Source organism: Parambassis ranga, chromosome 24 (assembly GCF_900634625.1).
Source record: "Parambassis ranga chromosome 24, fParRan2.1, whole genome shotgun sequence".
Taxonomy (NCBI): domain Eukaryota; kingdom Metazoa; phylum Chordata; class Actinopteri; family Ambassidae; genus Parambassis; species Parambassis ranga.
Genome location: NC_041043.1, coordinates 3,576,241 through 3,597,637, shown reverse-complemented (window position 1 = coordinate 3,597,637; position 21,397 = coordinate 3,576,241). Strand labels below are relative to the sequence as shown.

Genomic DNA, 21,397 nt, shown 5'->3' with positions numbered 1-21,397 from the left:
TCAAATATCCCTATAGATAAACATGTTACACAGTGAGCTTTTGAATTCATTCAATTCACAATAGGCTAATATATATATTTCCCACCTGTTATACAAGAAGATTAACCCCCCCTCCCCCCACTTTTGATGTTGGAGAGTTCCAAATCCAGTCTTAAAACTAATCTTTTTTTGAATGAGGTGTGGTCAGTCCAAGTTTCAGTCTGAACAAATTTCAGCTGTTTTCTACTTTTACTTTTAACTAGTTTATTTTTCTAAACAAAACACTGCAAGCCTGGTAAATTACTATTCTTAGCCTTAGCGACTTAGTATCTGATGCTACTTCTGACCCTGCAGGTGAAAGGTGCCCATTTTTTACTACTGTTGTGCCTCAAATCATCAAGTCAATAAAAAAATATTTCTAGAACATGACAATAAAATAAAGCTTCAGTGTGATTATACATACACCCCACATACACACATATTTGACTACAAACATAGACAAAGCAGCACCAAGACAAACTTGTGGTCAACTGTACTAAACAGCCATATTTTGTTTTTATTTCACAATGACACATTGAACAAGTACTGTAGATATATGTATATATAATGCATATATATATATCAAAAAACACATCAGCCGATGTGTCATATCTAAAATAAAAAAAACACTTTTGTTTTCATTTTGCACATAGAGCTCAAGTCATAAAAGACAGGATAAAAGTGACCAAACATTACAAATGAGAAGAAAAATACACCCAGCACATTTTTCTATATTGCATACACATTTAATTGAAAGTGGAAATCTGAAACTCATCAATGTTGAGGGGGAAAAAAGGTCATACAATTTCAAAGGCCACCATATTGTAGTTAAATTCAGCCTCTCGCCTGTCCGAAGCAGAGGACCGGCGAGCTATATGAGTCATTCCCTACACACACTTATGAGTAATGTTGGAGGATACCAGCAGACTGGTAAGCAGCAACTAGAGCTCTTAGAGGAGCTGTTAAAAAGTCGAACACCAGGTCTCAGTTTGGTCATGCAAATATAGTATAACGTCCTGGAAGAATATAAAAATTCCTCCAGCATGGATTGTGACAAGGTGCCGAACACATTCATGAGGATTTAAAAAAAAACACACACACACAAATCAACTATCATCAGAAAGCTTTCCAGTAAACAGAATGTTGTTTCACCAATGGCAAGGCATCAAATTTCTGAATAAACAAACATTTAATTAGTGACTGTGCCATCGCAAGAAGTTCCATTACACGGTGTCAACTACACTTAGTGCTATACCACAGCAGTTTTTACTAAAAAAGGCAATGTGAGAGAGGTGTTGATACGGCTTCTGTATCCTACTGATGACTGCAATTAAAACAGAGTCAAGGCCCAAGAAAAATCTGAAAAACCAAATTATAAAAATGAAAAAACTGACTACAGCATAGATGGTCTGTCAAAAAGTTCCAAGACAGTAGAAATTGCAACAAAAACATGTTTATCATCCAAACTAAATATTTAAAAAAAGCATCTACAGAGAGAAATAGATCATTTCTAATAACTTAAATACTTAAATTATTATCCAATACAATACTATTCCACTTGGGGCCAGAGGGTAAGAAAATAGATCTGCTCAAAAGCCTACACATGAAAAAAACCAAAAGGTAGACTTTGCCAAAAAGGTCCATAGGCTAAACTAAATAACCTAGTGATGTGTGCTCCGACTTGCATGTGTTGTTGTGAGTGTGTCCATTTGGTAAGGAGAACCTCTCTCCAGTTCCTTCAGTCCTGCAGTGAGAAGCTTTGGCGCAGAAACACCATGGGACAAGATGACGCATCACAACACGGTGCTAATGAGGGACACTCATGCAGGCCTCACTCCAGTCCTGGAGGAGAAAAGGTCAGTGAACCCCTAACATGCATTGCACCCTTACCGCCAGGGCTACAGACAACAAGAGAGGGGCCGAGTGGCAGAGGAGAGGCAGGAAATACATACGGAGGGAGAAGATTGAGAGAAGGTTCAAATGCATGAACACTGTAGGGAACACTGTATAACCGAGAATAAAAAGGCAAAGGAAGATTATTTCCTTAACAGGACAACAAAAGATTAGAGCTTCCTGAAAATGACAGTGAACCTTTTGCCCAAAGTAAATGTGAGTTTTCCCGCTTCTCCCCCGTCTCTTTCACCATCTCACAGAGACGACTCCACCTCTCTAGTTATAGTAACCGTAGCCTCAGACCGGGGGTGCACCTGAACACCTGCAGCCTGCTCTGGAGTCTCACTGATCACTCCCAGGGCAGGAGCAGGAGGGGCCTTGCTGTCACAACTGGCCTTCCTGTCGCTCTGTTTGTCCACAGAGCCGCAGCACAGCTTGGGAGCACACTGAGTCCGACAGGAGAGCTCACACATGGAGTCTCGAGACTCCGAGTTGAACGTGACAAACTCTGGCTGGATGGTGGTGGCGTGGATGCCCTCATTATGGAAGAAGTCCTTAATGCGCTTGGCTACCTCCATATACGAAGTGGGGTCGTGGCACTTGATATGTGCTGTGGCAATGATGCGGCTTCCGGCCAACTGCCAGATGTGCAGCTCGTGAATGGCCAGAACGCCATCCAGGCTCAGGAGCTGCTCATTAAGCCTGTGCATGTTGATCTGCTTGGGCACGGTCTGCAGCAGGATGAGGGCTGATTCCTTCAGCAGTGGGTAGGTTGTGCACAGTAGGATGCCTACCATGACGATGCAGAGCGTGGGCTCCAGGTAGAGAACCCAGCAGGGGCCGGCGATCTTCCTGACTGATGCTTCCGTCAGATCAACAATAGTGTGGTTGATATGCTGGTGGTCTGTGACATGGCTGTTGCCGCACAAGTTCACACATTCTTCACCGGTTTTGCAGGGGTTCCACACAAAGGTAAATATTAAAGCATTGACCACCACGATGACAGAACCCAGGGTGTCGCCCAACACATGCAGGAAGACGCCGCGCATGTTGAGGTGTGATGAGGAGGTTTGATCCTCTTCCATCTCGTCGAAATGGGTGTTGCCATTCATCTGCACCTCAGTGCCGTCTTTACAGCTGACTTCTGAAGATAAAAACAGAGGTTGGTTTAGTTTACTGGAACATGGCAGTTAAATAATCAAATGGACTTTAGCACTGAGATACTAATACTGCCTTCAAAGGAGATATGGCATACAAACCAAAACATGTAATAACATTGGAAGAAACAACAAATTATCAATCTACCTTTATGGTGTATGGTCATCCTGCCAGACATTGAGCTCTCAATTTAGACTTTTTTTTTTTTTGCTATAATGGTGAAGCTTTCACTGAGGCAGATTTTTGGCCTCATGACTTACTGCTGTAACAGCTTGGGGCTCCACACCAGAGAAACAACATACCAGACAGTCATGGTGGATTACATGAGAGAAAACTCCCAGCATGTGGGATCCTAAACGCACCAAAACACTGTGCAGTAATTCACATTAAACAAATTTAATTAGTAATCACAGAAAGCATGGCACAGAGCGCACTGCTCTGAGGGAAACGGGCACCTGAGCAACACCACTTTCACATTTTTTATCCCAGGACGCCGCCGGGTCATTCATCAGCAGCTAATGGTGTGTCTGGGGCTGTCGACTCCACAGTTACACTGATGTATGACCCAGTAACAGCAATCAGTGCACCATGGAGGAGGGAGGGAATAGACCCCATTTATTGAAACTGGCAGGGCCTAACGGTGTGGGGGGAGAAATGTATGGTCTTCTGTATGGGTTTAACCCTTCAGTGAGGGGAACAGACTCTACGACAGACTGACCGTCAGAAGAATCAGGGAGGCTTTTTGGGGCTGTTTGTTTCCTCGCTGTCATGCTGTGAATGGAACAGCACAGACTGAAGAATGAGCTGCTTCTTTGTGTACTGTAAATAAACACCAGGCCATCACTGTTCAACATGTACCACAGCTGCAAATTAAAATAATATGTTAAGTGATAGGTCTTTATTTATAAGTGGTCAGTATCACAAACTCTGAAACCTGACCCTTTACCCAATGCTGTCTCTGAGAAACGGTAACCACGTCTCCGCGGATAGAATGACCAAACAAGCGTGTGATACCAAACACGTTATGTCTAAATACCGCAGCCGTCAAGGAAACAATAAGGATTAGTCACTCAGGCGGTCCTCGGGGGCAGGCAGGAGATATATGGATGTACTGTTACGCAATCTGGACTTCTAACAATGAGGATAAAGTCTGGCACAGACTGTCAGATTAATAGTAGGACACAAAGAGGGTGCGTTTACACAGTGCTTAATGGTCTTTAATACACAAACAACATAACAAAAGATTAGACACAAGACAGTAAAACACAGTGACTTTCACACGTACCATGTCTTGGTTTGACGTCTCCCGGACTGCTATGATTGCCCACTAGGTTGTTGGTCTCCTCTCCTGAAGACCCGTTCCCAGCCTTTAGCGACTTGCCAGCCTTCCCCCTCTTGCTCTTATTCCCATGAGAGTGACCTCCATGCGAGTGTCCGTGGCCTGACCCAGCGTGCCCATGGAACAAGCAAATCCCGAGCAGGTTCACCAGGAGCCCTGCGACGCCGACCCCGGCGACCACCTCCGGACTCTCGATCTCGTGGGGCTCTGTGAAACGCTCGACCGCCTCCAGGACGATGGTGAAGCACAGCGCCGTGAGGAACACGGCGTTGACCAGAGCCCCCATCACCTCCGCCCGGATCCACCCAAAGGTGTTTTTGTTGGTCGCATGGGTTTTCTCGGCAAATCGCCCCGCGACAAGAGCCACTACCAGCGCAATGACATCCGATAGCATGTGAAAGGAATCCGACAGCATTGATAGAGATGAGGTGATCCGACTGACCACCACTTCCACAATGAAAAACCCAAAAGTCAATGAAAGCATGCATAGTAGCCGGGCACGATTTGGCTCACAAACCATTTTTCCTCCTCTCCTGACGGTCTTTCGCCGGTTATAGTATTAAGTTTAATATCGTTTTACCGTGTCTTCCCACGAAATCACCGGGACATCAGCTAGCTAGCTCTCAGGTTTACTCCAAGCTAACGAGTTACGTTAAGCTAGCTGGCTCCCTGAGACAATACAGTCAAAGCTAACAGCGTCCTCGCACTCTGCCTTTATTCGGCAACGGCAGCATCACTCGGTTATATCTAAAGACAAACCTGGGCTAAAACAGTGCGAGATACTAGACTCTGGTATATAAGGACGCCTCCAGCATTTTCGAGATCGGTTTGCCGACGAGCTCCGGTTTGCAGACGGCTGAAACTTTGCACCCGAACCGGTAAACTTTCCACACGGAACACGGCCCCATGTTGACACGCCCAGGGGAATTCCAATTGGTCAATGATACGCAGAGACTAATCTGACTGGTCAGATTTCGCAACTCTCACAAGTGGGCGGGGCAAACAAGCCAGACAACAACGGTTGCTACGAACGCCATAGAAACGTATAATCTCGCGATAACACTCTTGATCGATCTCTAAATCCAGTGGTATCGGTGCTTCAGACACATTGGCCGTTTTATTAGCTTTCTTTATTGATTTATCATCCGTGAAGATAAAGCAATCAAACTACAACATTCAGATATAAATTATGACTTATAACTATATGTGCACGGTGTTTTCCCTACACACAAGGAACTAATTATGTTTTTAAAGGGTTTTCACACTTCCACATTTTAAATGAGCTAAAGCATATAAACATAAGCGTTTTACTAAATAGCTGCGCATATGAAAGCTATCTTTATCTTTTTATTTCACCGTGAACGCTGATTAAATACCCGTCTCTAATTAAATTAACCAATCTGTTTGAATGAATAACAAAGGACTTCCGAGTCTGAAAGTTCATCACCATTTTACCTGTGATCACTGAGCAGGCGTTGGCTTTTCATGGGAAACTGATGACCCCTTGTGGGAACTATCAATCTTGATTAAACAGCACCTGAATACACTTTAATTGTAATTTGTAATTTAATTTTAATAATGACAAAATGATGAATGTGAAAACAATATATTCTTTAAATATTTATATATATATATATATATATATGTTTACAATTCCTTTAATTTAGATCAATTGAAGTACAAAAGTACAGTTGTGGACAGTTTACTGTACATGTGCTCTGCCCTGTCATGAAAAGTAAAATGCTGTACGCATCAAGAAACTAATGAAAAAACAGAATATACTATAGAATATACTGATATACAGTACACTAACAATCACAACAGCTGCCTGCAATAACACAAGACCAAAACTAAACAAATCTTTAAACAGATATTATCACAGCTACTAGATTATCAAATAAAAAACAAATCTTAACATACATCCAGTGGTTCCTTGTCATCAGTAGTGTGTACATTCAGTGTGTGTGCTCAGCGTATGCCGAGTATCTGCCTGCTCTTTAACTGACACATCTTCTCCACATCGTTCAGAGCCTGTGCACGTAGATTTGCTGCCTGAATCCTCCTCAGTAACATCAGCTCCTGGGATGTTACACTCTGACGACTGTCAGGTCTCTGGTTCTCTTTGCTCTCAGCAGCAAAGTGGACTTTCTTCTTGCCCGGAGACTGGTTCTCCACATCTGGAACCAAATGGCAAAAAGACAAATGAGCGATTAGCAACTGTCATCTTTGCAACTCAAAATGACAGCTGATTACAGGTCATAGGTATGTATTATGAGCTACACAAAGGTTTAATTAGTGCTTTATTAACGTATAAAAACTTTATTAACATGATAAAAAATAAATATACTAGATTTCAGCAGCAATAAATGTATAAAACCATCTCATTTCTTGTCTCGTCTCAGTAAGTCCAGAGGTCTCTGTTGGATTCCCGTACCTATGTCTTTGCCACAGAATTGCAGCAGCTCCCTCTGCTGCTGTAGACAGCTGTATGTCTTCATTAAACTCTGCACTCTAAAAACAATGGATTCAAAAATGTAAACATCAGCGGGAAAGACTTCATCACATAAAAGGCAAAACTACTTTATACAGATGGTTTACCGTGCAAGCTTCTCATTTGACAGCCGCTCACGAACACACAGCTCCTGTTCCCTTTCTACCATTAAAACACAAAAGAAGGGCCCGTTTTAGTTTTTCTTTGCATTTGTGCACACACATATTTACATTGCCGTGTGTAATCTCCACTGTCAGCTGGGAACTGTAGGTGTGGAAGTAGGTCAATATTTGCCGTTTCTTTTGTTTGATGAACATGATCCACCAAGCGGGCTGCACTACAATTCACATTCTACGTGAAATGTAGATCTGATTTTCTATTTTATTACAGATACTAATCAGCCACAATATTAACACCATCTATGTAATGACATGAAGAGTTCAGCAACAACATTCAGGTGGGTGGTATGTAACCATGTCAACATCCACATGAATGCCAGGATTTAAGGGAACCTTGCAGAGCCTCGCACAGCTTCCACTGGCTCGCCTTCTTCCTGCAGTGCATCCTGTGTGATCTCTTCCCATAATAAAGATGCATGCACACACCTGTGGATCCCTTCTTAGTAAAAGTAAGAGCTCATCTTCCTCCAAGTTAAATTAATCACCCATCACATATTAATATCCCTTTAAAGAAATCAATTAAACGATATCAATCTTCATCACATCACCTGTCGGTGCTATTAATGTGGCTGGATAGTGTAAAATTTTGATATAAAATATTATATTTAAGTCCATAAATAAATTAAAATAATGTCTAAAATGCACACTGCAGATTTTCATCAGAAATATGATTTCTTTCAGTTGAGGTCTAGGCTTAAAGAAGAGGTCTGATAAGAAGTCTTACTCTCCAGCCTCTCCTCTCGTTCCTTCAGTGCCTGTTCTCTGTCTCGCAGTGCCTGATCCCTGAGTCTAAGTTCAGCAGCCGAGACAGGTGCCGGTTCAGCCGGCTTAGGCAGAGGACAGCCCGAGTTCGCAGACTTCCTTCTTGGCTGTGCCTGCATCCTCCTCTGCTCCTCAGCCACTGCTCCACTCAGCAGGCTGCTCTGGAGAATAGACTCCACAGAAGGCCTCAGATAGTCCTGTCAGAGAGGAACTACAGTTATACATGAAAACACTAACTGGGAAGCTAATGGCACAGAGACAGATGCCTGGCAAAGTAAGACTTAAACAATATATATTAGCATTGTTAAATTATTTATTTCTAACCTTTAAGTTGAGCATTTTGCTGAGCAGAGCGTTCAGTTCCTCTGAGTAGCGATATGGGATTCTTCTGAACTTCCCCTCTCTGATCTTCTCTGCCAGATCCTTCTGGTTGTAAGCGGTAAATGGTGGCCTAAAAAAACATAGTACTGTCAAACCTAAAGTCACACTGTTACCATGCAGTCTGTCAGATGAAGCAGAAGAGTTTAAAAACTTACGACAATGCACACAGTTCATACAGCAAACATCCCAGTGACCAAATATCGGACTTCTCATTGTATGACATTCTGTTGATCTGTTCCTAAAAAGAAAAAAACAGATAGGTATAGATAGATAGATAGGTAAGGAACAGTGGTAGATTAATTATCACACAATCAGTCAAGGACCATTAAATTGCTCCAAAAGTTTCCTAAATTAAAAAGAACAAGTTTGATTGCTGCAGCTGAAGAAGATGAACATTTTCATAGTTGAATGGCTGAAATCGGCCAATGTATGCTGAAGATACGCTGCGCCAAAAAACGTACGGAAGAATAAGAAAGATAAGAAAACGAAATAAGAAGAAGGAGATGAAAGAGGGTGAATAACAATAGTTTAATGGCCTAGCAACGGCACTCAAACTAATCAAAAAGAAAAATTACAGATGCAGCAATACAGAACTCACTGGAGACATGTAGTAAGGAGTGCCGACAAATGTCTTTGCAAAGCTAGTTTCATGGTTCAGGATCCTCGCAAGGCCAAAGTCCCCGAGCTTGACATTCTGTTTGATGTCCAGGAAGACGTTGGCTGGTTTCAGGTCCCGATGAAGCACCGTGGCCCTGCCATCACTCCTCCTGTGACACTCCTTCAGGGCTAATATGAGTTGCGCCGTGACTCGCAGGATGAACTGTTCCTCCAAATAACGCCTATTAAAGTACAAACACATACACAGAGACAGAGGCACTTTTAAGTTTTCAGAGGTGGAGTTAAGAGCTGTATGCTTTTTTCCCCTCCCATCACACAGTTACCTCTCTTTGATGCACCGGCTGATGAGACTGGAGAGGTCACCACCTTCACAGTACTCCATGACAATGTACAGCGTGGTGTTGGTGCGATCTATGATGCGGTCAAAGTACCTCACTATGTTTGGGTGCCTGAGCTCCCTAAGGAGGTTCACCTCAGACACCAGCATCTTCTTCTCACTGTCTGCCATGGTGCCATAGTCCAGCTCCTTCCACACAAGGATCTGCAGAAATAAAAACACTTTAACTACCCAGCAGGATGGAGGTTAGACTAGAAAAGGGCATTTCCTGAAGAAAATGCAATTTTGATTGCTGCAGCTGAAGCATTGCTTTGAACGATTCAGAGCTTTGCATGCCTCTGTGTGTCAGTCTGTCACCATGCAGAGGAGACCTCATAAACCACTCCATATTTGAGAGCCAGGCGTGTGGAAACGATTCAGAATTAGAAAATTCTGAATACAAGTTTGATAGAGCAGCATCCAATGAGCGTTTCAAGACTAAAATGGAGTCTGTAGATTGAAATTTGTAGGAGGAGATACATTTGGCAGATGACCCTCGTTGAAGGGCTCTCTCAGACTCCCATGTTAAAAATGACACCGAAATTACTTAATATTTGAAAAACTATAATTTTTTTAGAAAAACTTGAAGTTGACCCGGAATGTCCTCTGTGAGATGAACATTTTGATAGTTGAATGGCTGAAATCGGGCAGTGTATGCTGAAGATACCTTGCGCCAAAAAACGTACGGAAGAATAAGAAAGATAAAAGAAGAAGAAGAAGAAAGAGAAGAATATTAGTTTGATTGCCTAGCAACGGCAATCAAACTAAAAAAAAAAAAACAACAAACAAAGTTAAAGCAAAGTTACCAATGAAAAGTTAAGAGCTGTGTTGGAAAGACCAACTGATCTACATACATACATTTTAACAGAAATAAGATGCCTTTGCTGTTTGCACCAGACAAGTGTGAATATAACTGTGAATGATAATTAACTTTTCTTTAGCTATTCAGTCTTATCGACTGAATGATAACAAGCAGAAAGTCTGATGGCTGCAACGACAAACCGTCACCTAAACCCTGCATGTTTCAGGTGGTGACTCGTAAGAAGTTACTTACTTTACTGTCGGACTTTCGTCTTATTTTTTGGCACCTTCCATAAGAACCGGAGCCAATAGTGTACAACACCTCGTAGTCCTCAACACAGGATGGCATATTGATTTAAATCAACCGTTTCTAACGTAAAAAGTTACCAAACTTAACGTTAGCGGCTTTAAATCTGAACGCACTGAGATTTGTGCTCGGACTGACTTTGTTATCGATAAAAACAAAGCGTTCGTCTTTCTTCGTTCGTCCTCTCTCGTGGTTGTTGCTGTTTGCAAAACAGGAAGTGTTCGCTCTCGGTTTAAATCGGTGCCGAAATCCTTGATGCTAATTGGCCCGCTCACGCAGTACAGTGGTTCCTGATTGGCCAGTTCCAGGATGCAAGTTGTGCGCTTACCCGGAGCCTGAATACCGCGAGAACAGGCGGGCTAGAGCAGGGCTAGAGGATGTGCGCTGCACTGTCCATGGGGTGGCGCCAAAAACACACAGTTTACACAGTGTAATGCGTTTGCCGATCATTTGAATGAATCATGGACATTATTTTTTTTTATTTATCTGAAAACATGACATTTAAGATAAGAAAGTGATTTTTTTAAATGTATATTTAATATATTTCTCTTCGGTATGCAGTTTGTTGCAGTTGTGCATTCTGCACATTTGATAATGTGACTCCTAACAGCACACACAAGCCTCCTGTTTATACACCAGTTATATGCAGTTATAAAATGTAATTGGAATCTTAACAAAAAACAGGTCTGTCAACACATTTCTTTCTACAATGATGACTATTTATAATCTCCCAGTATGAGCAGTTTATTCAAGCAAAGAATATCCATAGCCTAAAAAAATAATAAACCAAACTCTCTCCAAAGACGAACCAGAAGCTAAATAAATAAAACACTGGTAGCTTCTCCACATCTCTGACAGTGAGGGACTGACACGACCCTTGGGGGCATCCCCGCCTTACCGGGTCTCTCCAGAACTCCCAGAACACATGGAAAGGTCGCAGGCAGTCATCGGAGCAGTCTCCATGGCTGGAAGTGTGTGCCACAGAGGGGAGGCTGATCTGCATCTTGCTTTCACTGGTCATTTGATTTGACCATCAGGACCACATGAGGGGTCACCATCTGAGAGTGGCTACACGCAGCGACCTCTCACTCTGCTCCTATATCTGGCTACCACATATGGCATGCGCATATGTCATATACTCAGTCTGCTGTGAATTGACTGGTGTTAATGAAGAGAATAAAAAATCCGAGCTGTGTTACCGAGGCAGGTATTGATCTGTTAATAACACAATCGGATAACAATTTGTTCAAAGATCCTTTACGCATTTGATCCTTCAAACATCTTAGCTATCATACAGCTGCCATTCACTGATATTAGTCATTATTCCCCTTTTTATTATATTTCTGCCACAAAAGAAGAGTCTTATTTAAGCGTAAACCCTCCATGTGAGAACACAGTCACTGGGTTTTCTGCTGCCAGCACCACACACTGGCACCACTAACACCACCAGGAGAGTGAGCGCCCGGGCCGGTCTGTCAGTCAGCCTGCCTCTGCAAAGGTCACTCCTACAAAGAGCTGGAGGAATTTGGACATCAGCCAGGAACAGTTGTGGGTGGGTTGGGTGGGGTGGGGGTGATGGTGGTGGAAAACTGACAGCTAAAAACAACAGAGACAGTCGTGTGCCTGAGGCCGCTCTGACGTCAGCTGCCCCCGTTAAAAGGCCAGGAGTTGAGAGGAAGCGACAGGGAGGACAGACAACTCCATCCCATAATAAGCCCCTCACCTCTGCAGGAGTGACTGCAGGGCAGTAATAAGGGTTACCAGAGGCCTCTGTCACCTTTCACTCCCTCTTTTTTGGGTGACTTTTCTGAAGAGGGGTGACATACATTCTTAATCAGACTCACCTGTATGCTTTATGTTGCTTAGCATCTCCACCTGCAGAATGAGATGCTCCAATGAATAATAAATAAAGTGATTGTACAGAAATGTTCATATAAATGAACATGTTACACTCCAGTCTTTAAAAGAATCCACAAAGGGTTTCATTTTATATTTCATGTACTCCTAAATGAGGTCATCTCCAATAGGACATGTAAACGCTGTTTTCACATGAGATATATGATCTAACAGCACAGACGGTTTGACCAGCCTGACAGCAGGAGGCAGGAGGAGGAGGAGGGTGAACACGGAGACTCTGTGAAGCCCACGGCGACTGCAGTGACATTCAACCCAGCCCTCCTCTCCACAGCTGGATGTTTTACTGCTTGCTGACTCAAGGGACGCTGCATTCACGGGGGAGCAGGCATCAAAGCGTGGCATCGAGGACCTCAGGGAGCAGTGTCCGTGAAATAGTTCATTGCAGGTGTCTGTAAAGAAACACTGGTGCCTCTGCAGAGGACAGTAAAGTTTCTCTAGAGACTTCTTTGTGTGATGTGGGTGACCTTAGGAAAAGGGTATCTATACAGTCCAACTCCACACTGAGCAGCAGCCACCTTGGCTCCTGGCTGTTAGCCCTTTGGTACTTTTGGTGAAGCTTGGTGCATATTTAATGCCGTTTTCCAGCTCACTTCCTGCAGTTTTCACCCTCAGTTCCCATCGGCTGCTCGAAGTGCGTGGCCACAGACCACTCAAGCTGCTGTAAAACAACTGATGACACGCCAGTCTGACCTCAGCTTGCATTTATTCTGTAAATTTGGCTAATTTTGCAGCTTACCAGCAGGAAAGGTTACATATGATAGTTCTAGTACTGTGACATAATAAAATTGATTTACTCAACTATCATTTTCTTTGTTCATTAGTTTGGGACATGCAGTGCTGCTAAGGTAAGGAGATCTTTGTCTTGTAATGTGAAGGCACACTGACGATCAGCTGAGCCGTGAAGACTCCCTGACGTCAGGGCTGAAATCTGAGCTCTGTAACATCAACCAGTTACTTTCAACAGCCAGAGACTGACTCCACAGTTAAACAAGGAGCACAGCGCTAAGCAAACACAGGCTTCGGTTACCCAGAGACCAGAGCCTGATCACCTCAGTGAGGAGTGGAGTGTAAGGACATCACCTCCTAACAACGTCTGCTTCCTGAAGCCACCTGCATGTATGAGCGTGTATCTGAATGAAACATTCAGCTTCACAGCCCCTTATGATGTCATAATATTGGAACGTTCATCCGTGGGTGTCAAAGAATTTTCCATAATTAAAAATTATGCTTCATGTACAGTTTAAAAGAATACGAAGAATAAGTAAGAGGAACAGTTAGGATCTTTATGATGTTTTATTCCAGCACAAGTTTTTTGTGTTGTAAAATGGCTGTGTAGCTAGGAATTAAAGGAGAAGTACAAAATGGAAAATTACAGACAGTACTATTATAATTTGTTTAAGTCCCTATTGTGTTTATTTCCTAAAACCACATCTAGGAAAACATCATTTCCCTGCCTTCTTTGGAGACATGGTCAAAAAAAAGAAAGAAAAAGGTGAAAGAAAAACAAGATGAAGCTTCATTTCAAGTCACTCTCACGATGATGGGGGAATCTGTGAGGGCCGCAGGATGGAGCACATTTACAGCCCGTTTAAAATGTTTAACCTACCTAGTCAGGTAGCCCTTTTTTTTGCATTTCACACAGTTTTTAAACCAACAGTGGCACAGAGGGATGGCAGGGACTGCTAAAATTCACCTTTTAAGCATTCATTTATGACAATGATAATTACTGCTCCTCTATAATTTCCTTAATAAAAGCAGGCCTAGCATGTTTAACTGAAACCACGACACGGGTACATTCGAGAGAGAACATCTGCATCAACGCAGGGGCCCTGCCAGAGTTTCCCTCGCAAGTGACAAGTGATTCCTTCCTGGCCCAGTTTCAGCTTGACACCCTGAAACCATCTTCAGAACGGCACAGTTGTCAGGAGGGAATGTGAGGACACATCATAATTTGGGACTGTGGTCAACCAGGAGACCTGGTAAGGCTTGAAACTATTTCTGCTAAATCTTGATGATTTTAAAAAGGTGCAGGTCTGAAACTGGGCCCATGTGCAGTGCACTAGCTATATGAAGCACAAACAAAACACTGAGAAGTGAAGGGAAAATCCTGCTTTCTAATTCCTGTTTTTTTTTTAAACATTCACATTTTAAAATAAAATTCTCTGAAATTATCACAGACCACTTCCAACAATGAAAACTCTTCCTCAACTTTGTTATGTACAAGATTTAAACATAGTATGACATGAAGACAGGATTTAAAATGAAATAAAATTTGACCACTGCAGGTGAAATTGCCGCCACACTCTGACATCACAGAGCAACACGACATGAATCATATATATCAAAAATGAAGCGGGGGAAAAGACACCACACACACTCACTTAGGCAGGTTATGCTGTAAATTTACAGTAATGACACCTATAGTTCTGTAAGCCAAAATCTCTATTGCAGAATGCTGAACATTAGGGTAGCTTTCTATAAAAATCATGTTTCTTCTTCTTTTCCCCGCCCGACAACACTAAGCATATGGCTTAAATATTTGTAAAACTATGTAGTCCAATGGGGGAATAAGAGTCTCTGCCTTCTTAGTCATCATCCTCCAGACAGACTCTGCTGTGTGTAGCTGCACATGGCCGTGTGTGTGTTGGAGAGCAGAGCGTGAAAAGGGGAATCCAGTTTTTCTTAAGGTGATCAGACTGCAAATCCTGCCCCACGGTGTCACCTTTTCTTTTTTTGTTTTTATTTCTTTACATCTCCTCTTCCTTCCCTTCACAAAAAAAAAAACAATCCTGTATGAACCGCTGCATGACAGCAGCAGCCACCATCCTTTTAGGTTTTCAGCAGTGTGATCATCCCCCTCCTTTTCTTAGCAAGCTCACAATACTGCCTCGACAGACAGGTGGCAAAAAGTCCAAGACAACGACAACAACAACAAAAAAAGACACCAACAACAAATACAATGGCTGTTGTTGTGAAGATATGCGGGTTAAATGAACAAAACAACAAAAATGAAGACATTGACAGCTACCGTTCAGGAGTATTTCCTGGGACAGGGAGCAGTTAGGGCAGTATGGATTCTTAGTGCAATGAAGGCCAGAGGAGCGGCAGCCTCAGCGTTCATACAGCCGCTCACTCTGGAAGGTGTAAGCCAGCTGACAAGTCAGCAGGCGCAAAAAGAGAGAGGTCCAGTGGGCTTCATCGACTCTCACCAGGAAGAAGAATACGGGCAGACTTTATGCTTCTAGTCACGTATATCTCATTCACACACATACACACGTCCACACACATACTATACTCTGTAAAACTACTACGGCTAAAGCCTAGGAGGGGAAGAGAGTCCAGTCCAGAGCATCATCTGGAGAGTCCTGAGCCTCATTTCATTAAAGTCATGTATGTGTGAGCGTCAGTGTGTATGAGGACGTGTAAACATCAAAATGTGAGTTGTGATGAGTGTGAAAGAGATTATTCTGCTAGGCCAGTGGAGCGAGAGTGTGGCGTTAGGGTTGTGTGCAAGTTAACTATGCCTGTGACCAGTTTCATACTGAATGGGCTTTTTCTTTTTGTAAATCTGTGTGTTCATATGTTTGTATTTGTTTCCTGTTGAGTCTCTCCCCTGTTGCAAATGTACATTCATCCATCGTAAGGGGAAAGCATGACGCCAGGCCACACACCATCTGATCCTGAGGCTTTTCCAGTGGTCCGATAAAAGATTCTCGCCTCATCAGCGCACTCAAAATAAACAGCAGTAGAGGTACTGGAGGACGCTGTACCACATGTAGCCAGAAGCGAAAGCAAGTGACTGGATGAAGCACAGCCACACAGGGTCAAGGGTCATCTGCCGGGAAATCGCCTGCATCTGGCCTTCTGGAGGAGGGAATGATCCTGCAGGAACATGAAGGAAAACACTCGGCATGATGTCTTACTCTTCTATAAATACAATGTAGAATATATATATATATATATAGCCCTATAGCTGCTGTTTTGGGTAGGAAAAAAAAGAATGGTTTGGGGTAGTATCGAACCCTGACAGGTCAGATTTAGTGCAGAGCTCATGATGTGTTGTGCATACAGCTGCTTGGACACACAGCTTGACATTTCAACTCTGAAATCTGCCTGGGTTTTGCATTTATTCTGAAAGTTAACATGCTTTGCAGACCTTCTCTAAAACGCTGATACTATGCAATGATTGATATAATAAGAGCATCTTCATCCAGCTGCAGTATGCTAGTGTTTCTGCTTGACATAGTGAGACAGACCTGTGTCGTAGAAGTGGGCCAGCAGCTCTTCTTTCTCCACAAATCTCTGATACAGCCAGTCAGTCAGGGCCTCTGGCTCCACAGGAACCTCTTTTATTGGGTACATCCTGAAGGAGAAGAGAGAGACAGAGCAGACAAGGAGAAAGATGAAACACACATACACCTTAAAAAAAAAAAGGATTGCCGAAGTCTCACTCAGCAAAAACTGTCTGCATTGATCTGTCGTGGAAGCTGCAGTCCAAACCCAGGGAGTGAGCCGTGGTCCCTGAGCAGAGCAGTCTATTTCAGACTGGAGTCTATTACAGCAGACTGTGTTTGCTGTAGCTTTAGCTTGTTTCTGGGGTTTCATTAGCCAGCAGGCTCATCACTGTGACACAGGAAGACAGAAGTGCTGAGGGGAGCCCTGACAGCAGACAGACAGCTCAACAAAATGGCTCGGATAGCAGTGAGTGGGAAGAAGCAGTCAGAAAAAAAAAACTGAAAAAGTTAAATCAGTTTAGCCATCAAGAAAAAGTTCAGAGTCAGAGAAGGGGCAGAATCAATAAACCCAATTCAACCTTTTGCCAAGATGCTTTTTGTAATCAGACAACAACTTTGATCCATGTGGGGCGGCAAGTGTGTATTTTTACCCATTAGAGGTTCTGGCATCATTTGGTCAACAGAAAGTCAACAACCTGCAAAAGCAGTCCTCTTATTTTGTCAGATAAACACAGGGTTCCTGGCTCAGAATGGGCCTCTAAGTGTACATTTTATTTCTATGGTTATTTATCTGTCAATAATTAAATACTATAATTTTATTTGTAGACCATTATTTTCTGGCAATTCCAAATGAGAAAACACTTTTTAAACAAAACCACAGTGACTGACTCAGCGGCTGACAAAACACAAACAGTAGGCGGCTGATAAAAAAGGGTCACTTTCATGAGCCATGATGGAGAATGCTGATGAAATCTTGTCTGTAGCCAGAAGGGGTCTCTGGTAGGCTGCACTCCCACACAGCCGGCTCCTGGTCACCTTCAAATAGAGGTTACAGTCTCCTCCCTCAGACAAGCATTTCCTCTGCACTCAACACTGGCTCAATATTCCCCAAGAGATAATGTCCACAGTAAAAAGCAGCAATAAGGAAAACCTCACTATTGGGGGTGGGGGGGAGTAATAAGTAATACCACTATTGATCACCAAGTGATTGATATTAAAAAGCAATCGAAGGAAAGGCAAGAGTCTGTCGTTTAGCTGATAACAGGCATGGACACAATGAAAATAACGGCTTGAATGAATTCTTATTATCCCTAAAAAGACTTGTTTGGACACAAACGTAATCAGCAACTGATGAGGTAATCGATCAACTGTTCTGGGAGTCATTTCTAAACAGACAAGAGACACTCTTTGATTTCAGCTGCTCAAATGTGAACAGTCGAGGCTGAACTTGTATATCCGAGTACAGTGATGTCATCACCAGTCAAAACATCAATTTCTGCTATTTCCTAGGCTGATTTACTGATACAATACTGTTATTTACAGTCATACACATTATTCCATCAAAAGTAATAAAGTAATTTAAAAAATGATCTAAATGATACCATTCAACATAGAAGTCCCCCTTCCACTGGAAGACAAAAACCAGCTGTGGGCACAGAGATTACACTCAGGCCCTCACCTCTGTGAACACTTTCAACTGTCTTTACATCCTGCTGTGGCAGCTGTGACTAACTTATCTGCCAGCTCAGAGGTGCAACAAAATTACCTGTTGTTCTGCTATTGTACCTTAAGCACAGAACAGCGAGGCGCAGCAGTCCCACCTTGAACAGGCTGTGTGAAAAAGGCTCTTGTTTGTTTTGGTTCAGTGTAAAATGACCAAATCAGGAAAAGGCTTGTTCCATAGACAGGAGGGGCTGGAGCTACTGATTCAACACACACTTCCGTTGCTTCGTATATTTTAGGTGCATATCTGTGAACTCATTCTCCTCATTATCCAGCAGTTCACTGTGTGGGCGTCACTTTTTGGAGAGTTTAAACAAGGTCCTGTCTGAGTACTGTCACTGTCATTACTGTGGCAGCTGTGAAATGTCCGTTTAATTCCAAGATAGAGCTGACTAAAATCCACCACTTTCATCCTTTAAAGGTTCTAATAAAGCAGAAGTTTTAAGGAGACAACAGGGTTTGACCAGCAGTCACATCACCGCCCTGTGTGAACTGATCAATCTGCCCAAAACTGGAGCCAAACTGCTGTAGCCACCTGATAGGGCGATTAGAGGCCGAAGCAAGACGTTCCACAAAGCCTCTCCTCCTGTGTCTGTGGATATCAGATGTCGTTACTGATGACAGGATCCCCTAATGATTTAGCAAAGAAGGGAAACGTTCAAAAAGAGGCTGAGAATAACAGCCACATCACAGCCTCTTTCTACCAACACAGAGAGCAGCAAAGAAAGCAAAGAGCAAATCACCTCTAGAACAACAAAATCTGTTTTCTTGTCACAGTCTCTATTTTGTTTCCAGTCTTTTTCAAATGAATTTACAAATATACAACATCACATGTGTGAGCCTAGAGAGCATTTCACACCTGCTCCACTATAGGTAGAGCTCCGTCTTCTCTGGAATGTGAACTGATAGCGCTGCTGTAATCCTGGCAGAGGAAAACAAGCCGAGCCGACTCGGGCCACTTATCGCGGGGTTTGAGCATTTAGAGCGTCGGGTAGCAGGTGGCTGCCACAGTGCTTTCCTGCAGCTGAAATATTCATGCAGAAATCAGGATCTTTTGGTGTTCAGGACAGCTGCACAAGCTGCTGGAGCAGCTGAGGATGAAGGAGGCGCTGCTGATTCAGGCACAGGAAAACAACAGACTTAGAGAGCCTTGTATCAGCTGCTTTCACTGGTTTATAAGTCTGGTTTGTTTAAAGAACAATGTCTGTGGAAATTAGATTAATAAGCAGGTAGGAGGCAGAGAGTTAAATGCCAATCCTAAAAACACCTGACAATATATTTTATTATGGCTGCAAGGAACAATGATATCAATGTCAATTAATCTATCTCTTTTAGTTTAGATAGCTTTATCATTAATTGATTGATTACAAATCATAAGCGAAAAAATCAAAAGACCAAAGAAAATGACAAACTATAACACCTTTAAAAATGTACAATTTGCAAAAGTATGAAATTATCAAGAGAATTTGAAGACACACCTGTAATTCTAACTAATCAATCATGACCAACAATAATTGGTACAGTAGGCGCATCAATGGTGAAAGCTCTTGAAGTGCAGCATATCAGAGAGCAGACCTGCAGGGGTAGGTTTTAGTCTAGAGAGGACCTATTGCAGCCTATTGCTTCCTTGCACACCACTTATGATGTCTCCTCCTCCAGCCACTGGCATCAAGTGAGATTACGTGGCTTGTTTAGCAGATCAGCATTCAGGCTGGAGGGTGGATGATTTCTATGCTGTAGCAGTGACTTGTGGCAGTCGACTTGACCCCTGTAATGTCTGATGAAAAAGTTGGGCTGAGAAACCAAAATAGCACTGGACAACAGCACCCCTTCACATAATTAAAATAAAATCTTACAGGCCTAAAAATGCAAGGGGAATCATGTGTAGCTGCCCTGGAGAGGAGCCAGTATTGTATTACTCTACTACTACTGGCTGCTGATATGCATCAGGCTGAACTAAGCTGTGGCCAACATCAACGGGCCGTTATGGCTCACAGAAAACAAACAGACTTTGATCAATCAGGGCATTAGCTCACCTGCAGGTTACAGCAGGGAGCCACACAGTCTGTAACAATGCTCCGCTGTTTGCAACCGTGTAAAAAATGGAAACATTGCACTACTATGTCAATATTGTGCAGAATGAGAAACAGAGTATGGCGGTGTTTGTTTCTGTTGTGTGCAGAGTTTCAGTGGGATGTGTCACAGCGTACAACAGTGATGGTGGTGTGGAACTGGGGGTGATGTGCTGGCGTGAGGCCATGGCTGCGCTCTTCTTTCCAACCTAACCCACTTGGCAGCAGCCAGCTTGTTAACCTGACACCCAGGCGGACAGACAGACAGCTGTGAGAGGGCTGCAGTTTCTCCTGTCAATAACCTTCAACGTCAGGCTTTTACCATGTGTCGACCCACATTACATTTAACAAATGATAGAGATCCCTCCTTACAAGTGATGCCCCAACTCCTGTGTTCACTTAAAGATGACAGATTTTAATGGCTGGGTAGTTGTGCACATGCTCATTTATTAGAAAAGAGCAAAGTAATTAGAGTAATAAACAATTTGGTCATCATATTTATTACCTCATTCGAACCATTTAGCTTCTGTTCAGCTCTTATTCCTGAGATACTGTTTCCACTTTGAACTGGACGAGGAAGCTAATTAAATTTGCACTGTAGCTACTAAAGTCTGTCCACTCAACAAGCCTCTTTGGAGTAAAGCCAGTCATTGTTTGGGGACTCTATAAGGCCCTAAGTCTCTGCCTGTGAAATTCAGAGAAACAAAGAAGTTCCCTGAGAGGCCTGCTCTTGGGCACAATGTTACAAAGGTGAGTATTGAGATTAGCGGCCAGCAAGGCTCTGGGACTAGAGGAAGTCACCTGTCCTGCACCCTGTCTCTTTCTAGTTAAGATAAGGGTCCTCAACCACGCGTAGAAAAGCTCAAAATCCCAAACCGCTGCTAGCTGCATCAACAGTCATGTGACTTGCTTCAAGTTGATGGAGATCCCTAAGCAGACCACACACTCGACACAACCTTTAAAGGCCCTTGCTTGCAGAAAGCCCTTATCTGCATTCAGAGAGAAGTTGAGGGACGTCAAGACTCCGCTTGTTAACTGCTCCAGTTAGTGTTTAATCTGCTTCCTCTCTCTCAGATCTGTCTATGTTCCAGGAAGTGGTTTGACAGAAACCAAAACAGGGCTCAGCCA

General features: G+C 43.0%; 3 protein-coding genes across 3 annotated transcripts in view; all 3 read right to left on the bottom strand.

Moving 5' to 3' along the window:
• Positions 1 to 499: 499 nt before the first annotated feature.
• slc30a1a (solute carrier family 30 member 1a) lies at positions 500 to 5,307 on the bottom strand. Its single transcript, XM_028397816.1, has 2 exons — positions 4,355 to 5,307; positions 500 to 3,055 (listed from the first exon to the last, which is right to left on the bottom strand). Exons 1-2 carry the CDS (start codon positions 4,926 to 4,928, stop codon positions 2,166 to 2,168), a joined length of 1,464 nt encoding a protein of 487 aa, XP_028253617.1. The 5' UTR covers positions 4,929 to 5,307; the 3' UTR covers positions 500 to 2,165.
• Positions 5,308 to 6,134: 827 nt separating this feature from the next.
• Positions 6,135 to 10,516, bottom strand: nek2 (NIMA-related kinase 2). The gene is made up of 9 exons (XM_028397420.1): positions 10,270 to 10,516; positions 9,163 to 9,380; positions 8,820 to 9,060; positions 8,377 to 8,459; positions 8,165 to 8,291; positions 7,803 to 8,037; positions 7,007 to 7,061; positions 6,843 to 6,919; positions 6,135 to 6,585 (listed from the first exon to the last, which is right to left on the bottom strand). The coding sequence occupies exons 1-9, from the start codon at positions 10,363 to 10,365 to the stop codon at positions 6,377 to 6,379; spliced, it is 1,341 nt and encodes a 446-aa protein (XP_028253221.1). The 5' UTR covers positions 10,366 to 10,516; the 3' UTR covers positions 6,135 to 6,376.
• Positions 10,517 to 15,809: 5,293 nt separating this feature from the next.
• lpgat1 (lysophosphatidylglycerol acyltransferase 1) overlaps positions 15,810 to 21,397 on the bottom strand; it is a 30,189-nt gene continuing 24,601 nt past the window's right edge. Inside the window, exons 7-8 of the mRNA XM_028397814.1 lie at positions 16,497 to 16,603; positions 15,810 to 16,122 (exon numbers count right to left, since the gene is read on the bottom strand). Of these exons, the coding sequence (XP_028253615.1) occupies positions 15,971 to 16,122; positions 16,497 to 16,603 (259 nt within the window). The 3' untranslated portion in view covers positions 15,810 to 15,970. The remainder of the gene's footprint in view (positions 16,123 to 16,496; positions 16,604 to 21,397) is intronic.